General features: G+C 39.8%; 1 protein-coding gene across 2 annotated transcripts; it reads right to left on the bottom strand.

The window, feature by feature from the left end:
• Positions 1-1,890: 1,890 nt before the first annotated feature.
• Positions 1,891-25,828, bottom strand: Vps4 (vacuolar protein sorting 4). 2 transcript variants are annotated; one of them, XM_076191573.1, is made up of 7 exons: positions 25,692-25,828; positions 14,794-14,905; positions 14,419-14,557; positions 11,465-11,976; positions 11,101-11,314; positions 9,043-9,271; positions 1,891-4,113 (listed from the first exon to the last, which is right to left on the bottom strand). In XM_076191573.1, the coding sequence occupies exons 1-7, from the start codon at positions 25,713-25,715 to the stop codon at positions 4,012-4,014; spliced, it is 1,332 nt and encodes a 443-aa protein (XP_076047688.1). In that variant the 5' UTR covers positions 25,716-25,828; the 3' UTR covers positions 1,891-4,011. The 2 variants fall into 2 exon arrangements, with proteins under 2 accessions (XP_076047688.1, XP_076047689.1); XM_076191574.1 differs by having other exon boundaries at positions 11,465-11,973.

The following is a 25,828-nucleotide window of genomic DNA, read 5'->3' as shown; positions in this document are numbered from 1 at the left end:
TTCACTCCCCCCACATCTGCCTTCCATACCTCTTTTACTAGTCTTTCTTCACTCATTCTTTCCATGTGTCCAAACCATCCCAATACTCTTTCATCCACCCTATCCCCCAACTCCCTAACCACCCCCGTTCTCCTCCTCACCTCCTCATTTCTCACTCTATCTAGCCTAGTAACCCCCATCATACTTCTCAGACACTTCATCTCAAACACATTCAAACTCTTCTCTTCCTCTCTTATGTTCCATGTTTCTGCCCCATACAGTGCTGTTGGCACAATCACTCCTTCATACAATCTCCTCTTAGCATCCATTCCCAGATGTCTATTTCTCATTACACTTTTTAATCCACCAAGGCATTTACTCGCTTCTCTCAATCTACATTCTACCTCCACCACCACTCATCCCTTTCCTGCCACATTCACACCAAAGTATCTAAAACTATCCACTTCCTCCAGTCTCTCTCCCTTAATGCTCACTTCCAGCCTGCTGACACTCTCCCCTTGTACATCTCATCACCTTACTTTTACCCATATTTATCTTCAACTTTCTTCTTTCACACACTCTCCCAAACTCTGTCACCAACTTCCTCAATCCCTCCTCTGATCCTGCTACAAGCGCAGTGTCATCCACAAACAACAGCTGGCTCACCTCCCACTTTTCTTCATTTTCTTTAACCATCTCCAATCCCTGACCCACTTTCTTCTTGCCTCTGTAGCTGCCTCTCAGTCCAGCCTACTTGTTGCTGTGATCTTGTCTCAAAGATCTTGTCATGACCCAATATATGACATTTCCTCTCAGTCCTCTGGTCCTGGTAGAACCTGATGTCCTGATCTTTCTTCTCCCTGGATAAGTCTGTTGCTCTCTATACCCTGGACAGCATTTGGAACTCCTATGTCAAACAGGCTGTCCAATTCCAAGACAAATGTACTCCTCTTTCCTCCAGGGTCACTTGCTCTTCATCAGTGCTCTGTGTTTGTCATGAAGTTTCTTGAAGAGCTTCATACAGTCCTGTCTGGTCATTGTCTTGATCTGCTAGAACAGAATGATAGCTTCAACCTTTTCATAGGCGAGGCCTTGAACCATAAGTTTCCCTATATTTTCTGGTAAACTTTGGAGATAAAGGAAGTACTGGAATGATTGTCTGTTGGTGGGAAGCTGGGAACCACTGAAGGGTATCCAACCAGGAAGGTTTCAGTGAGAGATCTGGTGGACAGCCAACTTGATGCTTGCTTGTGGACTGCAGGATTTTCAACAACTTCGTATCTTTTAAATTCATGTGGAAAATTCATCAATTCTAATGGTTGCTATATGTACAGTAGATTCTGTTTTTTCATTTGGTACCTAAATTTGTTGTTCTATCTTGGATAGATGACAAATTATACAACAATGTATGTTTAGACGTACCTCAAAATTGGCCCTTTTGGTAAGATAAATAGCAGAAAACTTCAGCCTCCATGCAGCAATGCTTCCATACATCCTAGATAAAAATAGACGAGATTTTCAGCTTTTTCAGTAACATATGAAAATTGAAAAACTTCTTTTTTGAACAGGTCTAGTCCCACGATGATACAACACAGACTACTGTACAAAAAAATTTCAACATCCATCTTTGAGGACTTACCTTGATGTGGATCTACTGCATCTTGCTGCATTGCTTCTGAACCAGGAGACAGGGATGACCCTCCATCCACAAGGCGCCAAGAATGAGAGGGAAGAGAAGGTGGTGGTTGGGAGTGCAATGGGTGGGAATGGGTATATGCATTTTGACTTTGCTACCTCGCTTATAAAGGGGGAAAAACCCTAGGTATATACAGACCTTTGGGGACCATCATTTGCAGGTCCTTGTCACTGGTCCAAGCATCTTGTTAAAGGATATGAAACCATGCACAAAGGTACAATTTTTATAGATTTTATTATTACATGGAATAACCTCTCGTGATCTGACGTACAGGGTTGGATGACAATGGAGATGATGGTAGGACAACTGATGTATGAGTCAGCTTGCCCAAGTGTATGAAAAAAAAAAAAAATGAATTCAAGTACTTTTTTTTTCTTTACATGCTTTGGACAGGGATTCACTGGAATCCCTTGCTAACGTGTAATGAGGGTTCAGTATCTCAACTTTATAATGAATACTATGAATTATGTACAATAGTAATCATAGCTATTTTGTCACTTTATTCTAATCCTCCAAAAAACAAGACTAATCGCGGGTGGCTTCAGTATGTAACCCATGGTGTGGATGCCTTATATAATGACCACTTCCTTACCATTACACAAGATATAACAACAATTCTTTATATTGGTATAACTTTAATCACGTATCTATTCACTTGTAATTACTATTTTACACTTTTGACTTTATTTTCAAAAAAGAGAAAATAGAATACATTATGCAGTGAAATGAAAGATTCCCCTAATAAAAATGGTATAGGTCATACTGAAAATCTGGCAAAGCTTTTTACAGTATTAATTGATTGGTTGTCAATCACATTGCTCAACCTTAAGGCAAGTGTGTCCCTAAGAACACTTAATCTCTTTGGGAACACCTTCTCATCCTAATGATCAACTAACATCCTTATGGACGCAATGTGTCCCCTAAGAACAGTCTGTGTTCACATGAAAACTTTGTCTTCACTAACACCTGGTACTTTCATGAACAATGAATGTTCTCTGGGAACAAATATGGCCCTCCAGAACACTGTGTCCTGATGAACACCTTGTCCAGCACCAACATTTGACAAGGATCTCTATACCTTATGAAGAGGGAAGGTGAATGCATGCAGTCAGTCATGATGAGCCAACACACAGGGGCTAAAGTCTATGTCACCAAAAAAAGGGAGAGCAAAGGTAAAATGGTTGAAGTGGGGAGCAAAGATAGAGTTTGAAATGGAAAAAGCAAGAATGAGGTCAGAAAAGAAGTTTGGCAGTAGAGACAATGAAAGAATAAAATAAGTGAAATAAAAGAAATGAAAGAATAAAATAAGTGAAACAAAAGAAACTAGTACTGAAATGATAAACAGCAGTGTCAACAATTGTCAGAACAGGAGATGACGGAACAACAGAGGATACATGGTCAACTGAGAGGGTGGTACAGAGGTGAGGGAGGAGGAAGGTTACATACAAAGAATTTATCAGAATGCCAGGGTACAAGGAAGATGAAGAAAGGAAAAGAAGAGAGAAAAAAGAACAAAAGAGAAGTAGACAGGAAAAGAAGAAACCATGTGATAAGAATAGGAGAGGAAGTGTTAGTACATGGGGAAGAAAATAAAGAGGGGAAAGGGAAAAGGGATCAGTTGGTGGGGTCATATTGGAGGGCATGGCATACCAAACTTGTCATGATGTGGTTACTGATCATGGGGATTCACTTCATGACAAAATGCAGCTGACTATACACAACTGTTTCACTAAAAATCCCTGCTCTTCCTTTATCTGCCCAGCATATGAACTAAGATCACACACTACTTATGTCATACAAAATACAATATTTTTAACTATAAAACATACGGCAAGGCAAATATTTAATAGAAAGTCATGTAGACAGATAAAGATTCTACAATTTAGTACATATTTGCAACTTTCACCCTCATACACAACAACTATCATGCATTCATTTTCTCTCGGACAGACATGGGATTTGTGACATAAATTATGTAGACTAAGTACCTCAACTTGAGTCTTGAAGTCTGCCTTTGCAGCCACATTAACTTTCCTAGAAACACAGTGCTGTGTTCGCTTGGAAATTGAGAATGGTAAGTCATGCACATTTAGTTCCTGAATTATCATTTACATTCATATCACACTGTTGCTCGAAAAGTATTTTACACCTCTAAGAGAGAAAATTTACATTAGTAAATACTGTAGACCTAACAAACTACAACTCAAAAACACAATAAAATAAACATAAAAAATTATATTTTCTGAGCTAAAGTATATGCATGATTGATTAGTGATGCAACTTCACATGAAAGAAACATGAATATCAATATCCTCTATCAATGTGTTCTCGCTGACTCAACCCTCTATTCCAAAGTCTTCCGTGAATTTGCGTAATTTCTCAAGGTCTTCATCATTTACGCTTGGTTTTGAATCGGCCAGAGACCTCAGCATGTCATTCTGGGGGAAAGAGAAAATTCATAAGTTAAAATTCACATACTGTGTCAGTGCTGTGCATATCTACATTATATTACATCAAACTTTCATGATGCTCTTCTTTTCTACATTATAAATGCCTTAAACTATACATACATACATATACCAAGGCTCCTTCCCCCTTACAAGGCGGGTAGCGAAAAAGAAAAAGGCATAAAATCACTCCCACCCATTCCATCCCTGAATACACTCCACACCCCTCCACCCTCCCTCAAATCTTAGCACCTCCTGAATGACGGGTCATCCCTGCACCTTGTCCACTGCCCTGGGTCAGAAGCAGTGTCGCAAGACACAGCACATCCACAGCAAGGCCGCTTCATTAAATCGGCGACCCCTCCTCTCCGTCCCCCCATTGCATAAAATGAGAGGACGGGGAGAAATTTCGGGCTGCGTCAAATTTTGCTCACACATACTACCTCACCCACCATCCACCTGCCCATTCCACCTCATGCAATCACAACATCATCCATATACAACCATTCTCCATTCACCCCTGTCTTCTGTCCTCTCCCATCCTTCCTCAACAGACATTCCCCTCTTCCCCAAAGCCCCCTTCACCCCATCCATCCACCTCATCCTAGGACGTCCCCTCATGTTCACTCCCTCCACATCTGCCTTCCACACCTCTTACTAGTCTTTCTTCACTCCTTCTTTCCATGTGTCCAAACCATCCTAATATTCTTTCATCCACCCTATCTCCCAGCTCCTTTTCCACCCCTGTTCTCCTCCTCACCTCCTCATTTCTCACTCTATCTAGCCTAGTAACCCCCATCATACTTCTCAGACACCTCATCTCAAACACATTCAAACTCCTTCTCTCTTCTTCTCTTATGTTCCATGTTTCTGCCCCATACAGTGTTGTTGGCACAATCACTCCTTCGTACTGTCTCCTCTTAGCATCCATTCCCAAATGTCTATTCCTCATTACACTCTTTAATCCACCAAGGCATTTACTTGCTTCTCTCAATCTACATTCTACCTCCACTTTCACTCCACCTTTCCCTGCCACATTTGCACCAAAGTATCTAAAACTATCCACTTCCTCCAGTCACTCTCCCTTAATGCTCACTTCCAGTCTACTGCCACTTTCACCCCTTGTACATCTCATCACCTTACTCTAATGAAAAAATAAATAAATAAACAAGTGCAAAGTGAACGGATAGTGAGAAATGTGGAGGTGATGCAGAGTATGGGTGGTAAGAGAAATGGCAATTAGGGTTGATCACAAAGTCCTGGGAAGGTTTGAGTGTCTGCTTTACATGCATTTTTACATACAATGAGTGAGTAAAGACTGGCAAAAAAGTGTGGAATACAGAAAAGGATGGAGTAAACTTACAGGAAGACCAAGTATGATGTGGAAGGACAGTATGATGAGGGTATTGGATACAAAAGGAATGTGTCAAGCAGGGAAGAGAGGGCACAAAATTAGAGTAAATGAACAATGGTTTTACATGACATGGCCCAAACATATTTCTTCTTGTCTGCTCTGTATATTTCCAACTGGGTGAGGAGTGAATTTTAGTTTTTAATGGTATGCACTTCAATCCACATTTGCTTCCCATTAATTAGTTATCCTAGATGGTGCAGATGGAGAGATGATAATGGAAGAGAAGGCAGTGAGAGGAAGGTGGGCAGAGTATTTTAGGGAGTTGCTAAATGTGAAGGAGGATAGGGAGGGAAAGGTAGTTGCAGTGGGAAGCACTAAGAAAATGAGAGTGATGAATGAGGAAAATAGAGGAGAAATTGGGAAAGATGAAGTGATGGCAGCTGTTAAGATGATGAGAGCAGGTAAGGCACTGTTTGGATGGATGCCATGCAGAATGTCTGAAGAAAGAGGGTACAGTTTTGGTGGACTGGCTGGTGAGGTTATTTAATGTTTGTTTAAGAGAGGGTAGAGTGCCGGAGGACTGGAGGAGTGCCTGTATAGTTCCACTTTACAAGGGAAAGGGGGACAAATATGAGTGTAGTAGTTTCAGAGGGATCACCTTCTGAGTGTAGTTGGGAAGGCTTATGGGAGGGTCTTGATTGAGAGGATTAGGAGAGGAACAGAGGGAGTAATTGGTGAGGAACAGTGTGGTTTTAGGACAGGTAGGGGTTGTGTAGATCAGATTTTTGTGGTAAGACAGATGTGTGAGAAAGCTATAGGAAAAGATAAGGATTTTTTTGGCTTTTATGGATTTGGAAAAGGCTTATGACAGAAAGGCACTGTGGGAGGTATTGCAGATATATGGGATAGGAGGAAAGCTGTTAAGAGCAGTCAAGAGTTCTTACGAGAGTAGTAGAGCTTGTGTTAGGATTAGAAATGGAGAGTGTGAATGGTTTGAGGTAAAGGTGGGACTTTGTTAGGGATGTGTTATGTCACCCTGGCTGTTCAATCTATACATGGATGGGATGGTGCGAGAGGTGAATGCAAGGGTAGTGGGTCAGGGGTTGGAGATTGTTAAAAAAACAGAGAAAAGTGGGAAATAAGCCAGTTGTTGTTTGCTGACAACACTGTGCTTGTAGCAGGATCAGAGGAGGGATTGAGGAAGTTAGTGACAGAGTTTGAGAAGGTGTGTGAAAGAAGGAAGCTGAAGATAAATGTGGGCAAAAGTAAGGTGATGAGATGTACAAGGGGAGAGTGTGTCAGCAGGCTGGAAGTGAGCATTAACCTCTTCCCTCTGGGGCACATCGCACGTCTGGCAGCATTAGCTGCCCGACGTGCGATGTCTTGAAATAATAATCGCATTATTGTCCGTTCTCTTTCACCCGTGTATTTTGATAACCATAGAAAACTGATGAAGCCAGTTTAGAGAGAATGAAAATTACGTAGGTACAACTACAATAAATGTAATCAAGATGGCGACTTCGGCATCAGCAAGTACCTACTTGCTCCTCATGCCGCCTACGTAGGCGGCACCGTATGGAAGTGGTTAAGGGAGAGAGACTGGAGGAAGTGGATAGTTTTAGATATTTGGATGCAAATGTGACAGGAAAGGGATGAGTGGGGGTGGAGGTAGAATGTAGATTGAGAGAAGCGAGTAAATGTCTTGGTTTAAAAAAGTGTAATGAGAAATAGACATTTGGGAATGGATGCTAAGAGAAGATTATATGAAGAAGTGATGTGCTGACAGCACTGTACAGGACAGAAACATGGAACATAAGAGAGGAAGAGAGGAGTTTGAATGTGTTTGAGATAAAATGTCTGAGAAGTATGATAGGGGTTACTAGGCTGGATAGATTGAGAAATGAGGAGGTGAGGAGGAGAACAGGGTTGGAAAGGGAGTTGGGAGATAGGGTTGATGAAAGAGTATTAGGATGGTTTGGACACATGGAAAGAACGAGTGAAGAAAGATTAGTAAAAGAGGTGGAAGGCAGAGGTGGAAGGAGTGAATATGAGGAGGCACCCTACAATGAGATGGATGGATGGGGTAAAAGGGGCATTACAAAAAAGAGGAATTTCTGTTGAGGAAGGACAGGAGAGGATAGAAGACAGGGATGAATGGAGAAGGGTTGCGTATGGATGATGCTGTAATGCATGAGGGGGTGGGGGATGTGATGGGGGTGAGGGAGTATGTATGAGAAATAAATTGACGCAGCCTGAAGGGATTTCTCCCCGTCTTCTCCTTTTCTGCATGAGGGGACTGAGAGGAGGGGTCACTGAAATAATGAAGCGGCCTTGCTGTGGATGTGCTGTGTCTTGTGACATTGCTTCTGACCCAGGGCAGTGGACAGGATGCAGGGATGACCCATCATCCAGGAAGTGCCAAGATGTGCGGGATGGAAGAGAGTGGAGTGGAGGGGAGTGGAGTATGTAGGGGATAGAATGGGTGGGAGTGGTTTCTATGACTTTTTCTTTTTGGCTACCTCCCATGTAATGGGGAAAAAAAGCCTTTGGTATATGTATGTATCATTCTATAATATCAAGTATAATATCTACAAATACCCAAATTACATTAACTGTAGAAATAATAAAACATTTACTCAAAACTTTCATAAATACCATACCTAATACATATCTGAGGAATAGACATTTGGGAATGGATACTAAGAGGAGACTGTATGAAGGAGTGATTGTGCCAACAGCACTGTATGGGGCAGAAACATGGAACATAAGAGAGGAAGAGAGAAGGAGTTTGAATGTGTTTGAGATGAGGTGTCTGAGAAGTATGATGGGGGTTACTAGGCTAGAGTGAGAAATGAGGTGGTGAGGAGGAGAACAAGGGTGGAAAGGGAGTTGGGAGATAGGGTTGATGAAAGAGTATTAGGATGGTTTGGACACATGGAAAGAATGAGTGAAGAAAGACTAGTAAAAGAGGTATGGAAGGCAGATGTGGAGGGAGTGAACATTAGGGGACGTCCTAGAATGAGGTGGATGGATGGGGTGAAGGGGGCTTTGGGGAAGAGGGGAATGTCTGTTGAGGAAGGATGGGAGAGGACAGAAGACAGGGGTGAATGGAGAATGGTTGTATATGGATGATGTTGTGATGCATGAAGTGGAATGGGCAGGGGGGTGAGGGGGTGGGTGAGGTAGTATGTATGAGCAAAATTCGACACAACCCGAAGGGATTTCTCCCGTCTTCTCCTTTTATGCATGGGGGTCGCCGATTTAATGAAGCGGCCTTGCTGTGGATGTGCTGTGTCTTGCGACACTGCTTCTGACCCAGGGCAGTGGACAAGGTGCAGGGATGACCCGTCATCCAGGAGGTGCTAAGATAAGAGGGAGGGTGGAGGGGTGTGGAGTGTATTCAGGTATGGAATGGGTGGGAATTATTTTATGCATTTTCCTTTTTGGCTACCTCCCTTGTATGGGGGGAAAAAGCCTTGGTGTATGTAAAACATATTTGTAAAATAAAAACCTACTCATGCTCAACTTCATTGCATGACACCCAATAACAAAAGACAGCTTCTTACCATTGTGACAACAGGTTCATAAAGCTTGTCACCTTGAATTTTTTCCCAGGTCAATTCCATGGCTCCATACTCGCCCGGAGAACAAGGAGTAAGGAGATCTTCAATCCACACATTGGGGTTCTCCCTGGACGGCCCTCTAATGTACTTGAAGTGTGTTGCTGTCTGAACCTTTCTCACAGGTTGCATCAAGGCATCCCTTACAACAATACTGATGTCTGCACCAGAGTATCTGTTCAGAAAAAGATATATATATATATACATCAATATATTAGTTAATTTTGTCATACCATTAACCCATCCCACCAATTCAAAACTAACATGTATAGATATTTATATAAATATACGTACAAGGGTAGAGGATGGCAGTGAGTTGGAAGTAAATCTAAAAGGAGAGAGGCTGGAGAAAGTGGATAGCTTTAGGTATTTAGGGTCGCATGTGGCAGGAAAGGGAGGAGTGGAGGTGGAGGTAAATTGTAGATTGAGAGAAGCAAGTAAATTCTTTGGGGGATTAAAAAGTGTAATGAGAAATAGGCATCTGGGAATGGATGCAAAGAGGAGATTCTATGAAGGGGTGATTGTGCCAATGGCACTGTATAGGGAAGAGACTTGGAACTGTATAGGGCAGAGACTTGGAATTTAAGAGAGACAGAGAGAAAAAGTTTTAAATGTTTGAGCTGAAATGTCTGAGAAGTATGGTAGGGGTTACTAGGCTCGATCTTGAGAGGAATGAATACAAGATTTGGTGTTGGTTGGGATTCAAAGGTGGTGTTTGTGGATGGTTTGTAGGCCAATGACAGTGTTCTTGCTAGAGTTCCAACTACCTGAATTGGGGAGATGATTTGACCATTGATTTTGAGGATATGAAACTTGTTCATTTTCTTTTTTTCATATCTTGGAGACATGTTTGGGAAGTAACCGCCTTCTCTCAACCTATTTCATCCCAACTCACTCTTCATGTTCTTTCAAAGGATCTTCTTAACCATTTTCTTATTTCATTTCTCGCCTCCTCCCAAATTTCTCAGTCAAACACCTACCCCACTTTGCATCTGCTCTCTCATACCCTCCCTTATTTTGCTTCCATCCTTTCCCTCTCATACCTATCTATATACTAAGGGCTTTTTCCCCCTTATAAGGGAGGTAGCTAAGTCAAAAGGCATGTACCCACTACCATCCATTTCACTTTCATCCACCATCCTTTCCACCCCTTCCCATCTTAGCTCCTCATGGATAAAGGGGTCATCCCTGTCTCCCACCCACTGCCCTGGGTCAGAAGCAATGCAGCAAGACACAGTGCATCCACTGGAATGCAGAAAATAGAGAGGACAGAAATGAATCCCTTTGGAATGCATCAAAGTATCATCCATACACAGCCATTCTTCGCTCAACCCTACCCCCCTCTCTTCTGCCTTTCTTGTTCAGTAGTAATTCCCCCCCCCCTTTTGCTCAAAACCCCTTTCGCCCCATCTATCCATCTAATCCTTTCAATTAATTCCCCTTTGCAACTACTTTCTCACTCCACCATCCTTACTTCTTCACCCCACTTCTACTTTTGTTCCCTCCCATCCTCTTCTTCCCTGAAACATCCCTATTCTTCTTCTATTCATATTTCTCCTTTATCCTTCACTATACCCCATAACCATACATACATATACCAAAGGCTTTTTCCCCCTTACAAAGGAGGTAGCCCAAAAGAAAAAGGCATAAAAATCATTCCCACCCATTCCATCCCTAATACACTCCACCCTCCCTCTCATCTTGGCACCTCCTGGGTGATGGGTCATCCCTGCATCTTGTCCACTACCCCATAACCTGTATAATGATGTAATTCTACATTACCAAGAATCTTTTATATAAGGAAATGGTCAAAACAATCTTAAATTATCACATATTGTATGCTAAAGAAACACTGTAGTGATGTCAAAGAGCCCAACCTTCTACCAGTAACTTGCTTGTTTACAAACCATCCTGTAATATTTTGTGCTTATTCTGCCTATTACCAGGCAACTTTATTCAACTGAGGGAACCCCCTATAAACATCGAAATGTTAATACAGCTCACCCATCAGTACGATTGCCAAGGTCTCGGTAATCATTGTCATTCAAGCTGTTTGGTGTGTCTCCAATATTAAGCTGGAACAGGGCAGTTCTAGCATGGGCATCTGGCAGGGGAATATAAATTCTTTTCTCAAATCTCCTCCTGATAGCTGAGTCAAGGACCCACGGGATGTTGGTGGCTCCGAGTACCAAGATTCCATCATTGGTGTTACCAACACCTGTCAATTTGTAAGACAATTACAAACAATTTTACTTTTTAATTTGTGACACTATTTCATAAGCCAATAATCTTTATGTTGTAAATTTTGTTTCAAAAAGTGATATTGTAAAACCTTAATGCAAGAACATTCCTTGAACTCCCCCCTCACCTTGCATTTGTACTAAGAATTCTGTCTTGATTCGCCGGGCTGACTCAGATTCTTGCTCTGAGCGAGAGGCACATAGAGAATCCACTTCATCAATGAAGATGATGGAGGGTTTGTGTTCACGAGCCATCTCGAAGAGTGCTCGTACTTGCTGTTCAGATTCACCTAGCCATTTTGAAACCAAGTCGGATGATGAAACACTGAAGAAAGTTGAATTATTGGCTTCAGTTGCAACTGCTTTGGCTAGGTAGGTTTTACCTGTACCTGGGGGACCAAAGAGGAGAATGCCTTTCCATGCTTGTCTCTTGCCAGTAAACATGTGGGGGAACTTAATGGGCAGAATGACGGCTTCTTTAAGTGCTGCCTTGGCCCCCTCTAATCCCGCAACATCATCCCAGCTGACATTGGGCTTCTCTGCAACAATTGCACCCTCCATCTTCTGTGCCATCTTTTTGCGGGCTGGGTCGGGGTCATCATCACTGTCAGAGTCCTTGTTACCACCATTCTTTTTGCTACTAATAGAAAAAGGCAACTTAAATCTCACATAATTCTAGATCCTGACAACAAGAGATATATCTACACTATAAAAATGTAAACAAATGAATAAATGAAATGGGTATTATAGCTCTTAATTTTTCTGAAGAGTGTGCTCATCCAATGACTAATCTTATTTATCAAACTAAAACAAAGTCTACTGAAATATGACTTCCACATTATTACACTATTTAACTTTATTTTTTCATTCAAAAGTACTTTTACATACTAACATCAACATAAGAGCATGTACACATTTGGGTCTAGGTATGTTAGAAAATTAGAGAATAGGAGATAGGACCCAATGAGCATTGCTCCTTTCCTGTATACTACAATTAGGTAAATACATTATCAAACAATTTTGCAATGAGTGATCCCTTTATATATGAGGTGTCAATCTGTAGTACCAAGTTTCTCTTGAACAAGGCCTACAGCTCCAAAGAATCCAGCTATAGCCACCAGTTTGACCCACACGTCACTTACGGAAGAGACTTCAAAGTGTAGTACAGTAAGTCCTCGTTATACGGTACATATGCGCTCCTGAAAACCTTACCACAAATTTAAATTACCGTATACTGAACCCATTATAACATGTAATAATAGGATATGGCAGACGTACCTTCTCCCTGCTCTTTCCTCTTCAAAATATCTAGCGGATACTGTATCTGTGAATTTTTCTTACCGTAAATAGAATCGAGGGTAGTAATTACCAAATACCGTAACTGTGAATTTACCGGATAAAGAATTACCGTATAAGGAGGACTCACTGTATCTTCTGAGTGGTCAGTGCATCTGGGGCATACGGTGTCTGTTACTAGGATATTGTGGTAAAACAATACTTGTCTAGAAGATCTGGGGCTATGATTGATTGATTGATAATACTGGGTGATGATCTATGCTTGAGTGGGTGGTCTACTGTTATTCTGGTGTTATCCTGGGGGGTATTTGACTTGGCACTATATTAGAATTCATTTAATCCATAACAATTCACCAGCACTTTTTGCGCTACGGGATAATTTTGTGCTGATATTGAAGATCATAATAAGGAGTAAGATGATAAATACAAATTAATAGTGTAAGGTAAATACTGGAGAATGATATCTTTAATCTGCAGGAATATTGAGATGTTTTGTAGAGTGTGTGTAACATGAGGGAGAAAGGTTTGGAAAGGAGGCCTATCTCTGGCAGAAAAGTGTGAGGAGACAAAGATACTTGTGTTGACTATCCTAAAACAATATGTAATTGTTGTTTGAGGAGGATAGTGAAAGGAAGAGGTTGCTGCAAATAAAACGTGGGATACTGGGAAAGGAGCACCACAAGGGCAAGCCAAGAGGTTGTCTTTCAACACATGAAAACCACAGGTAAATCACGACATTTCACAAGCCAATTGTTTTTGTGGTGTAAATGAAGGGAAATGGGATGGAAGCCAATTACTATTTGAAGATAATAATGCACTTGTACCTGAACTGGAGGACAGACTGAAGCAGTTGATGGTAGAATTTTGTACGAGGAAGTTGAAAATAAATGTGTCAAAAGGTGATGAGATGTACAAGAAGCAAGGGTGGCAGCAAGTTGGAGGCGAGTTTAAAGAGAGAGGCAGAATATAGTTTCAGGTAATAAGGGCCACATTTAGCAGGAAATGGAGAAGTGGGGGTGGAGGTGAATTATAGAGAGAGGAAATGTCTGAGGGGAACCAAGTGTCATGAGAAACAGGAACCTGGGAATGAATACAAAGAAAAGGTTATAAGACACTTGCAGAGACTTGAAATTTGAAGGTGGAAGAGAGGAAAAGCCTAAGATAATTGAGATAAAGTGTCTAAAAAGACAGTGAAAGTAGAGGTGGGGAAGAGTGGAGATAGAAAGAACTGGCATACAGGGTTGATTAACGAATATTGTGATGGTCTGGAAATATGGAAAGAATGAGTGCAAAGACACTGGCAAAAAGAGTGTGGAAGGCTGAGGTGGATAGAGTGACCTTAAGAGGAAGATCACAAATGACATGGATGAATGGGGTGAAAGGGGCACTGGATGCTAGAGGAATATGTTTGAGCTGGAAAGGGAGAGAGTGAGAGATAGGTGTGAGTGAAGAGTGGTCGTGACAGGATAAGGCAATGAAACAGCCCAAGGGGATTTCTTCCTGTCTGATGAAGCTGTGGAACAAATCAGCTCTATTTCCCATGCTCTGCTGTAGAGAGCTGTGTCTTGTTGCATTGTCTCTGACCCAAACAGTGGACAGGGAACAGGGAACAAAGAACAGGGATAACCCTTCATCAATAAGGACCTAGGACAGAATGTAGATGTAGGTTACATGCAAGGTGGCTGCATGGATGCTTTGACTTGATAACCCCCTTATAAAAGGGAAATGGCCTTTTGTTATACATATGTACCCATTTACATGTCCACATGAATCCACTTTTTCTTACCTTGTTCTCTCCCCATCTTTGACGGGCTTCTTTTTGTCCTTATTCTTTTCAATATAATCCTTTAACTTCTCTGCTCGGTCCAAATATTGTTTGCATTTGGCTCTAATGCTATCTTTTGCTTTTTCATTAGGTACTTCATCTGCAATAAGCAAAATAAAATTGATTTTGAAGTTCCTAATGCATGATAAATCAAGATCACAAAAATAAAACAATTAAAAATGTCTTCATCTAGAAACTACTGAAATAATTACCTAAAGTTTGTCAAAAGGCAAAATATTTTCTCCTATATACTATAATCAAACTATTACAAAATAAAATCCAGTCTTTATACACTGTTATCTTGAGTATATATTTACAAAGAAGAAACACACTCACACTTCATAGCATGAAGAAAATACTCAACAGCTGATTCATACAGCCGCAAAGCTTCTTTGTAATTCTTGCTTTGATCTTCTTCTGTTGCTTTTGTTACTAGATCTATGGCTTTCTGGAAACAAAAAAGAAAAGCCTGTATTATGCTTACAAAAATATTTCTAGACTATTCTTTGATTTGAACTGATGACATATCCCCCTAATGAAATAGTATGGCATAATCTTACCTTCAACAATAGTTTGACAAATCTTGATTATAGCAGTTGATACCTTGCACACCAAAGTTTTACTTAACAAATTTTCATTGAATTCAGCAACCTATGAATAACCCAATTTGGATACAATTTTGATGATAATACTCTATACCATGCAAAAGCTACTGGTATGTGAATGTAATGAAACATTCATCATATTTCACTTTATCATCATGGATAATTTCACACTGATGAGACCAAGATTGGAGTACACTGTGACACTATGGATACCCAGCACAAAAAAAAAGGCACTAACACTTTCTAAATTGACATACGAACAAAGATTGTCCAAACTGGAACTACCAACCCTGGAATAAAGAAGAGAAAGAGAAGATCTATTGGCCATTTACAGAATTATGAAAGGTATAGAGGTGCTCGACAGAGAAGACTTATTAAAGTGGGATAAAAGAAAAACAAGAGGACATGTAAAGAAACTTAAAAAAGGATAGTTATAGAAGAGATCTGAAAAAGAATAGTTTCCTACACAGAGTGGTAGTTGTCTGGAACAAACTGGATGAGGCAACAGTGTGTGCAAAATCTATACAAGAATTTAAGAACAAACTAGATACTGAAAGATACAAAGTCGGGTCACTACGAGCATAACCCCTTCCTGTATAATACAACTACGTAAAATACACACACAGAAAGAGCAACTATGAAGATGGCCCCAACACTATCAAAAATGTCATATGAAGACAGATTATCAAAACTAGAACTACCAACTCTGGAACTACCATATAAGGGGGAGAAAAGCCTTGGTGTATATATATATATATATATATATATATATATATATATATATATATATATATATATATATATATATATATATATATATATATATGTATATGTACAAATAATAAAGTTTTTTTTTAGAAGTGCACACCTACACAACATAGCATTAGAAAACTAAATATTAATTTTATAAATTATAATACATCAATGTATCATACATTTTTTCCTGGCAGAAATCAATAACAGAAATAGTTACTAAAAGCAATACACTAAAGAATGGAGCCATGGCAACTACTTGAGATGCCATCTTTGTTTTGATAGATGTGGAGGTTGAAAAAGTGCACTTGACGATAACAACCCTGATGACCTCTAGAACTACAGGTTCCACATTATTGAATGCAGGTTAGGTTTGAATATATGAATTTATCATACTTTAATTTCTTCAACCTCCACATCTATCAAAAAGATGGCATCTCAAGCAATCACCGCAGATCTGTTTGTTAATGCATCACTTTTAACAACTTTTTCTGTTATTGATTTCTACCAAGAAAAATGTATACTATATTGATGTATTATGATTTACACAAAAAATATTTAATTTTCTAATGCTATACCACATAGATGTGCACTTCTAAGAAATTACCAGAATAAACATTCCTTAACAGGCTACCAAATTCTATATTCCTTCCAACTCCCCTAGAAATAAATACAACAGAAAAAAAATAAAGAAATGAATACAACAGAAAAAAATCATATCCTAGATTAACAAGAGTTTCACTGGTGCACTTGTGTACAGATCACCACCCAACACTAAAACAAAACTACCATGGCAACAGTTACCAACTGCCCCAGATGCAACCACCACACAAACGAGATAGCGCCTTATAATATACTGTCCTTCACTCACTCTCCCCAGACAGCAACACAAAATCTTTTCAATGAGTGATTTATGGGCTGAACCAGTGGCTGTGCCCCATTTTCTAGGGGCCACAGGTCTCATGCACGAGAGAACAAGGGCAACAGATTGATTGACCAGGCACAACAAACTTCAACCTGCAACACTTGCTTCAGTCCAATTTAATACTAAACTGCTCTACCAAGGTAAAGTTCACATGATGCTACATAAAGCCTCCTATGTAATGACAACAATATTCATATCTGCCACCCTTTTCCAGTTATAACTAAGTATGTGATCTCAAGTTACTGTTCAAGGTCACTCAAGGTCAAGGTCTCTGTGCCAAGTAAAAACATAAATACTTACATAATTGGAGTACAGATGCTCCTCAACTTACGTTTTAGTTACGTTCCGAACAGCCGAACGTAAGTTGAAAATGAACGTAAGTTGTTACTGTACCATACATCCATAAATTCTATTACCGTATCTTATAAAACACCCCTAAATAATTAATTATACACATAACATTGTAAAATGATAACATTAATTTCAAATAAATTCAAGCAACATAAATTGAGATGGTGGAGGAGGAGGAGGATGAGGATGAGGCAAGGCACGTTCAGTCTATCGTTTGTGCCATGTAAACAATGGACGCAGCATCATGCGTAAGTATCGTTTGAACTACGGAGAGTGCGCTAAACTAAAAAATTCACTCAAAATTTTTGTTTTTACAATTTTCTTTTTACAGTCAGTTCAAACATAAAATCGAAAAAACGTAAAACGAATGAACGTAAGTAGAGGAGCGTCTGTATACTGTATAGGGTAAGAGCCATGATCAAGGAGTCTCTACACCTCCACAGGTCAAATTTAACTTTAAATTTGTTTATGTTATTCAGCTAAACTATTTCTTCTATTATGTTGTTCCACAGATCAATACACTAATAGAAAGAAATGTATGTTCATAAGGGTGAAGTAATTTCTGCAACATATTCAAGGTTGAGGGGCTTTAAAAAAAACAATGCTAATAAAATTGTGGGACTCATAAGAAGGACTTTTATACATCTAGATCCAGACACATTTAAGATACTTTTTACATCTTTGGTGAGACTACATCTTGAGTATGCTAACCAGGTGTGGTGTCCACACCTGGTGAAGGATATTGAGGCAGTGGAGAATGTTCAGCGCAGAGCCACAAAGCTGGTGCCTCGCCTAAAAAGGATGTCTTATCAAGAAAGATTGAGAACACTAGACTTACCAACTCTGGCATATAGGAGATCCCGAGGTGACCTCATCGAAACGTATAAGATACTGAGTGGGAAATACGACAGCGAATGCACCGAGGGATTGTTCAAGATGAGGGAAGACACCATCACTCAAGGGAACTACAAAAAAATATTCAAAACCAGAGCTCGGATAAACACCAGGAAGTACTCTTTTTCCCAATGAGTGGTTGATGCTTGGAATGATCTGCCAGTCAGTTGTAAGTATTGGTTCAATAGCACATTTTGAATCCAGATTAGACAAATATTGGGAAAGTCAAGAGCTAAGATATAACTATCGAGCCCAAATAACCACCACACGCACTAACACTTTCTAAATTGACATGTGAACAAAGATTGTCCAAACTGGAACTACCAACCCTGGAATAAAGATGAGAAAGAGAAGATCTATTGGCCATTTACAGAATTATGACAGGGATGGAAGTCCTAGAGAGAGAATATATGAATTTATCATACTTAAATTTCTTCCACCTCCACATCTATCAAAAAGATGGCATCTCAAGCAATCACCGCAGATCTGTTTGTTAGTGTATCACTTTTAACAACTTTTTCTGTTATTGATTTCTACCAAGAAAAATGTATACTATGTTGATGTATTATGATTTACATGAATAATATTTAATTTTCTAATGCTACATCACATAGATGTGCCACAAGCCCATTAGGGCCTCTTCCAGAAATTCGCCCATGTAATGAAGTTCTACCCTTTTCAGTCACTCAGTGTACGTATCCACTCCTCACCCTTGTGATGTATAGGATTATAACCAAGTAGTAGTTTAATAATAATTTTGATCATGGTTTGACATAAGTCAATCTTTGAGGAAGTTACAGCCATTTTTTTTTTCACATTTTTGGTGACCTTGAGCTGATTATATTGATAATTCAATTGGATTGCAAAGGAAGTATTGCCCATCCTCCCTGAAAGTTATAAATGAACTGGTTGAGCTATTTTGCCATAATGTTATTAACAAATGTAACAAAAAAATAGTACCTTACCCCAAGTGAGGAGAGGAAATACTAAATACATAGTACATTAGTCAGAGTTTTATGCAATAGCCCTCAAACAAACCTCCCATCATATCACATCATCTACACAAATCCAACTATACATATTACATAAATGACCCCAGCAGTATTCTATATATTCATCTATGGTAACTGTCCCCATCATCCCCATAGTACATCCATACAAGAGTATGTACATTTAGCTAACAAAACAAACTCTCTGCTATAGACTGCCAAATTCTATGCTTCAGCAACTCCTTTATATATTAACCCAAAATATATACAGTATTTGACAAGCAAGAATTACACTGGTACACCCATATTCAAGTCCCCAACATATATTAAAACAGTATAGTACTGTACCAAAACAGAACCAGCCTGACATCAGACATAAACTGCCCTAGATGGCCCCCACTTCCTAACCTACTTGGTGGGCCCTAGCCAGGGTCTTTGACCTCAAGCACTCTCCCTAACCTAACCAAAAGTTTTAAGTTTTTAAGCTTGGGGTTGTGTTCCCCTGCCCCAACCCTACCTATTCTAACCATACGACTTCAGCTAGGGGTTGAGCTCTCTAAGCCCACCTACCAGACCTTAGCCAAGGGCTATACACCTCCAACCCCACCCCTAACTAGCCTAATTACAATGGATTACAAAGATGGAGCATGCCAACAGGAGACCTTCTAGTCCATATCTAAGTCGGATGCAAAAAAAAAAAATCATAATATTAAATGAATAAATACATACATACATACCTATACCAAAGGCTTTTTCCCCCTTACACGGGGGGTAGCCAAAAAGAAAAAGGCATAGAAATCACTCCCACCCATTTCATTTCCCATATATTCCACTCCCCTCCACCCTCCTATCTTGGCACCTCCTGGATGATGGGTCATCCCTGCATCCTGTCCACTGCCCTGGGTCAGAAGCAGTGTCGCAAGACACAGCACATCCACAGCAAGGCCGTTTCATAAATTCGGCGACCCCCCCCCCCTTTCTGTCCCCTCATGCAGGAAAGGAGAAGACGGGGAGAAATCCCTTCAGACTGCGTCAAATTTTTTCTCATACATACTTCCTCACCCCCCATCCCCCACCCACTCCCCCTCATGCATCACAGCCTCATCTATACACAACCCTTCTCCATTCACCCCTATCTTCTGTCCTCTCCCATCCTTCCTCTACAGACATTCCTCTCTTTTGTAAAGCTCCTTTCACCCCATCCATCTCATCCTAGGACGCCCCCTCATATTCACTCCTTCCATCTCCGCCTTCCACACATCTTTCTTCACTCATTCTTTCCATGTGTCCAAACCATCCTAATACTCTTTCATCAACCCTATCTCCCAACTCCCTTTCCACCCCTGTTCTCCTCCTCACCTCCTCATTTCTCACTCTATGTAGCCTAGTAACCCCTATCATACTTCTCAGACATTTCATCTCAAAAACATTCAAACTCCTTCTCTCTTCCTCTCTCATGTTCCATGTTTCTACCCAATACATTGCTGTTGGCACAATCATTCCTTCTATAACCTCCTCTTAGCATCCATTCCCAATGTCTATTTCTCATTACATCTTTTAATCCACCAAGGCATCTACTCTCTTCTCTCAATCTACATTCTACCTCCACCCCCACTCATCCCTTTCCTGTCACATTCGCACCCAAGTACCTGAAACTATCCACTTCCTCCAGTTTCTCTCCCTTAATGCTCACTTCCAGCCTACTGTCACTCTCTCCCCTTGTACATCTCATCACCCTACCTTCGCCCACATTTATCCTCAGCTTCCTTCTTTCACACACCTTCTCAAACTCTGTCACTAACTTCCTCATTCCCTCCTCTGATCCTGCCACAAGCGCAGTGTTATCAGCAAACAACAGCTGGCTCACCTCCCACTTTACTCCATTTTCTTTAACCATCTCCAACCCCTGACCCACTACCCTTGCATTCACCTCTCACACCACCCCATCCATGTAAAGATTGAACAGTCAGGGTGACATAACACCCCAGACAAAGTCCCACCTTTACCTCAAACCATTCACTCTCTCTATTTCTAATCCTAACGCAAGCTCTACTACTCTCATAAAAACTCTTGACTGCTCTTAACAGCTTTCCTCCTATCCCATATATCTGCAGTACCTCCCACAGTGCCTTCCTGTCTACCCTGTTGTAAGCCTTTTCCAGATCCATAAAAGCCTAAAAAACATCCTTACCTTTTCCTATAGCTTTCTCACATATCTGTCTTACCACAAAAATCTGATCTAAACATCCCCTACCTGTCCTAAAACCACACTGTTCCTCACCAATTATTCTCTCTGTTCCTCTCCTAATCCTCTCAATGAAGACCCTCCCATAAGCCTTCCCAAATACACTTAACAAGCTGGTCCTTCTGTAACTACTACACTCACACTTGTCCCCCTTTCCTTTGTAAAGCAGAACTATACAGGCACTCCTCCAGTCCTCTGGCACTCTACCCTCTCTTAAACAAACATTAAATAACCTCACCAGCCAGTCCACCATAACTGTACCTCCTTTCTTCAGACATTCTGCATGGCATCCATCCAAACCAGGTGCCTCACCTGCTCTCATCATCTTAACAGCTGCCTTCACTTCATCTTTCCCTATTTCTCCTCCATTTTCCTCATTCATCACTCTCATTTTCTTAGCGCTTCCCACTGCAACTACCTTTCCCTCCCTATCCTCCTTCACATTTAGCAACTCCCTAAAATACTCTGCCCACCTTCCTCTCACTGCCTTCTCTTCCATTATCATCTCTCCATCTGCACCTTTTACCTTTTCTTCTCTACTTGATTCGCCTCCTCTTCCTCTTTTAACTTCCTTCCAAAACATCTTTTTATTACTTTCAAAATTTTCTGTCATACTCTTTCCCCATTTCACATCTGCTCTCCTCTTTGCTTCCTTTGTCTTATGCTTAACTTCCTTTCTCTTTACTTTGTACTTCTCATACGATTCCCTCATCCTAATTTGTAGCCAATCTATGAATGCCTGCTTCTTCTCTTCTACACCCTTCTTTGCTTCCTCATCCCACCACTCACTACCCTTCCTTCTATTTCCTCCTGCTCTCCTTGTTCCACAAACCATCTTTGCACACCTTATGACTCCTTCCTTGAACCCTCCCCATTCCTAGTTCTACTCTATCCTTTACTCTCTCCCACTCCTCTCTCAACTTCTTCTTATACTCATTCTCCTTTTTTTCCTCATTTAAGCAGTTCACTCTAAGTACCTCACTACCTTCTGCCCTTTTCCTCTTTCTCCACCTATTCTCCACTCTCAATTTACCTTCCACCAGGAAATGAGCTGATATCCCCCCACTCTCTCCCATTAGAACATGTACTCTTCCTACCATACTCCTGGTCACCACTATATAGCCCATTAATGCTCTATCTGCCACCCTTCCATCCACCACCCTCTCCCATGTGTACTTATGCTTGACTTCCTTCTTGAACACTGTATTTGCTATCATCAACTCTCTTTCAAGACACATCTCCACCGTCAATGCTCCACTACGATTTTTGCCTCGAACTCCATACTTCTCAATCACTCCATCAATTGGTTTGTTTCCTACCCTAGCATTTAGGTCTCCCAATGAATAAATAAAAACTATAATAATGTAAATAACAAATAGAATACATAGGTATAGTTAAATTATAAACAAACATAAATAATAATAATAAATTGATATATAACTAATAATAAATGAGAATCAAACAGACAAATGATAACAAAACAAAAACAAATAATATAAGATAAATTATAATCATTTCAGCATCTTGCTTAGGTGTTTATCTAAATGATTCTTAAAGCTTCAAACTGAACTACATTGCACTACCTCTGCAGGAAGTTTATTCCATTCATTAACTACACGGTTGGCAAAGTTGTTTCTACCCACTTCCAAACTGAATCTATTTTTGGACAGTTTGAGACCATTGTTTCTTGTCTGATTCTCATTCAGTGTGAAAATTTTGTCACTTTTGATGTTCCCTTTAGAATTTTAAAGACCTGCATGAAGTCACCTCTGAGTCTACGCTTTTTTAGGAAAAACAGATTCATATGTTTTAGTTGATTTTAGTATGATTTATTTATTTATTCTATTATTTTTTTCTTCATTTAATAGTTGTCCCGTCCTGCTGAGGCACCTGCTGATCACCTCAAGACCCTCTAAACATATATAAGGCACAAGGAAGACTTCTGAAAGACAACTTTATGAAATGATGGAAGATCTTTTACCACCTATTAGCCATTTCTCCATCTAACTTTCACTTTTCTGGAGTTACTACCACAGATACTGGTCATAGATACAAAATAGCCAAACTATACATTTCCCTAGGATGTAAATTAAATAATTTTAGTATTAGATCTCTTGACCATTGCAAATTTCTCCTGGATAGTATTGTCAACACTAACATCACTGCAGCTTTTAGCCACTTCTGCACAATGACACCTACGTAGGTGTTATGAGGTGTGAGTGAGTACACGAAGATGCCAGCGCTGGTGTCTTGATAATACAGATGCTCCTCTACTTACGTTCATTCGTTTTACATTTTTTCGATTTTACGTTTGAACTGGCTGTAAAAAAAAAATTTGAGTGATTTTTTTAGTTTAGCGCATTCTCCGTAGTTCAAACGATACTTACGCATGATGCTGCGTCCATTGTTTACATGGGACAAACGACAGACTGAACGTGCCTTGCCTCCTCCTCCTTCTCCCCCTCCTCCTCCACCATCTCAATTTATGTTGCTTGAATCTAATTTATTTGAAATCAATGTTATTATTTTACAATGTTATTTGTATAATTAATGATTTAGGGGTGTTTTATAAGATATGGTAATAGAATTTACGGATGTATAGTATAGTAACAACTTACGTTCATTTTCAACTTAAGTTCGGCCATTTGGAACGTAACTAAAACGTAAGTTGAGGAGCGTTTGTAAACGTATATTTTTGTAGTTGTACATGAGTTACCCCCAGATTCTGTGAACTGGTTTGATCATGTTTTCCGTGTTTATTATTACTCAGAGTAGTATGATACAAATTACATATGGCAGCTGGTGCTGTACACGAGAATTTGAGTCATACTAAAGTGATTAAATGTGATCCTCACCAATCTTTTGAAAAAATGTTATCCTACACTGATTACTGACATACACACCATTAATTGATAACTGACCCATGCCACTTAGTTGTTTACTGACATGAACATCATCCAGTTATTTCTATATTGTTGTCAACATGCTCTGTCTCATTGCAGTGACAATCAGTACACCCAGGTTTCTTAATCCAGCACTTGCCAACCGCCACTTGGGCCCAGGATATAAACCCAATTCGGGAATTGGCCCAGAACACGAAACACCACCAATTCCTGAAGTGTGTTTATGTTCTGGACCCAAATATCTCCACAAGTGGCAGTTGGTGAATATTGGATTAAGAGACCTGGGTGTATATCTTCACTTACAACTAGCAACAGATAGCACTAAATTCCATCCACTATAATAAGCAATTCTTCTCGGGTTACATTTGGTGGGCTGTCATGCCAGTTGTTGTAGGCTGTCTGTCGGTTCATGTGGTATTATTGATCAAACTTTGATATAACTTGGGGCAACCAACTATCCGGGTTAAATTCATGAGAAACCTGCCCAAGGCAGACAAGTTTTCATAGCTTTGGACACAAATTAATTCACTGGCCTGAATCTCTGCTATCACTGGGCATGCCAGCACTTCTTAAGAGGACTACAGATAGTAGTCAAAATATACAGTTTTCCTATACTTGTGATATTATTTCTCCAATAGTGGGTTTAAAGTCTATATTCTCAACTTAACATTTATTGATTCATGATCACCTATATGAACAATACATTTTTCTCAGACTAAGCAAAACTTCAAAATATAATTACCGAACCGCCAAAAATATCTATGATCAATATTATCCTTCTTGGCCCATACAGTGTTAATTTACTTCATTAATGCTATGTACATTCAAGGACCAACGCCATCTCAAAATAATAAATTGTACCCAAATGAATGTATTGAAAATTGTCCAAAGTTAGAATTTGTATTACCCCATCCCCTACATGTCCCACTAACCCAGAAATCTTACAAGTACAATGACCAAATATAAACAAATAGGTCCTCAGGTGCTACAATAATCAATACATAAAAAGATACTTCACCAAATATACTGCATGTTCTTAAACCAACCTATCCCTCCTCAACATTAACATTATGATTATAACGTCTCTTGCAACCTAATAATAATATTCATGACCTTGATTAGTTGAAATTCCATTGATTTCCATGAATATATTTAATTTCATTTAACAGATGTTGCATTGCTCTCATTTAAACTTGAAATTCTTCAGCATACACTGTAGCTAATATTCAGTTATTCTATTTGCCAAAGAAAACTTATATTAACAAAAACAATTGGTCCACTACACTACAGTAACAGGGGCAGGAAAATAATTGTGTACTTCATACATCACCCAACATGAACCAACTTCCTGGTGAATATTGGGCCAAAATTATGTTGGTTAGTGATAAAATATCTCAAAGCAACATGATATAAATTACCAGTAATCATCAAATTATGGTTCCAAGAGAAATTCCAGTCTCTTCCAAAGAACAATTAAGTCATTTCTTTAGGAGCAAAATCACATCATGTAGAATGCCAACTGAATTAAACAGTATCCAAACGGTGTCATAAACACATCTCGTTTAATACCTGTAACGCTGATCCTGAGGCCATTCTGATAAATTAACCTTTACAAATCCTCTCTACTCCTCTATCAGTCTTGCCTGAATCACTACAGCAGGAACCAAATTCAACACCAAAAGGACTTGTACAATTGCACAACTTTA

The sequence above is a fragment of the Oratosquilla oratoria genome, chromosome 10 (genome assembly GCF_046742065.1).
Source record: "Oratosquilla oratoria isolate Oo_2021 chromosome 10, ASM4674206v1, whole genome shotgun sequence".
NCBI classification, from domain to species: Eukaryota; Metazoa; Arthropoda; class Malacostraca; order Stomatopoda; family Squillidae; genus Oratosquilla; species Oratosquilla oratoria.
The sequence above is the reverse complement of the archived record's forward strand: the minus strand, read 5'-3'. Positions and strand labels throughout refer to the sequence as shown.

Coding starts and splice junctions, on each gene's coding strand:
- Vps4 (XM_076191573.1), bottom strand. CDS start 25,715: ATGGCCTCAGGATCAGCGTTACAG. Junction 14,906..25,691: donor CCTCAGGATCAGCGTTACAG/GTATTAAACGAG, acceptor TTTTGTTTCCAG/AAAGCCATAGATCTAGTAAC. Junction 14,558..14,793: donor TTTTCTTCATGCTATGAAGT/GTGAGTGTGTTT, acceptor TGCTTATTGCAG/ATGAAGTACCTAATGAAAAA.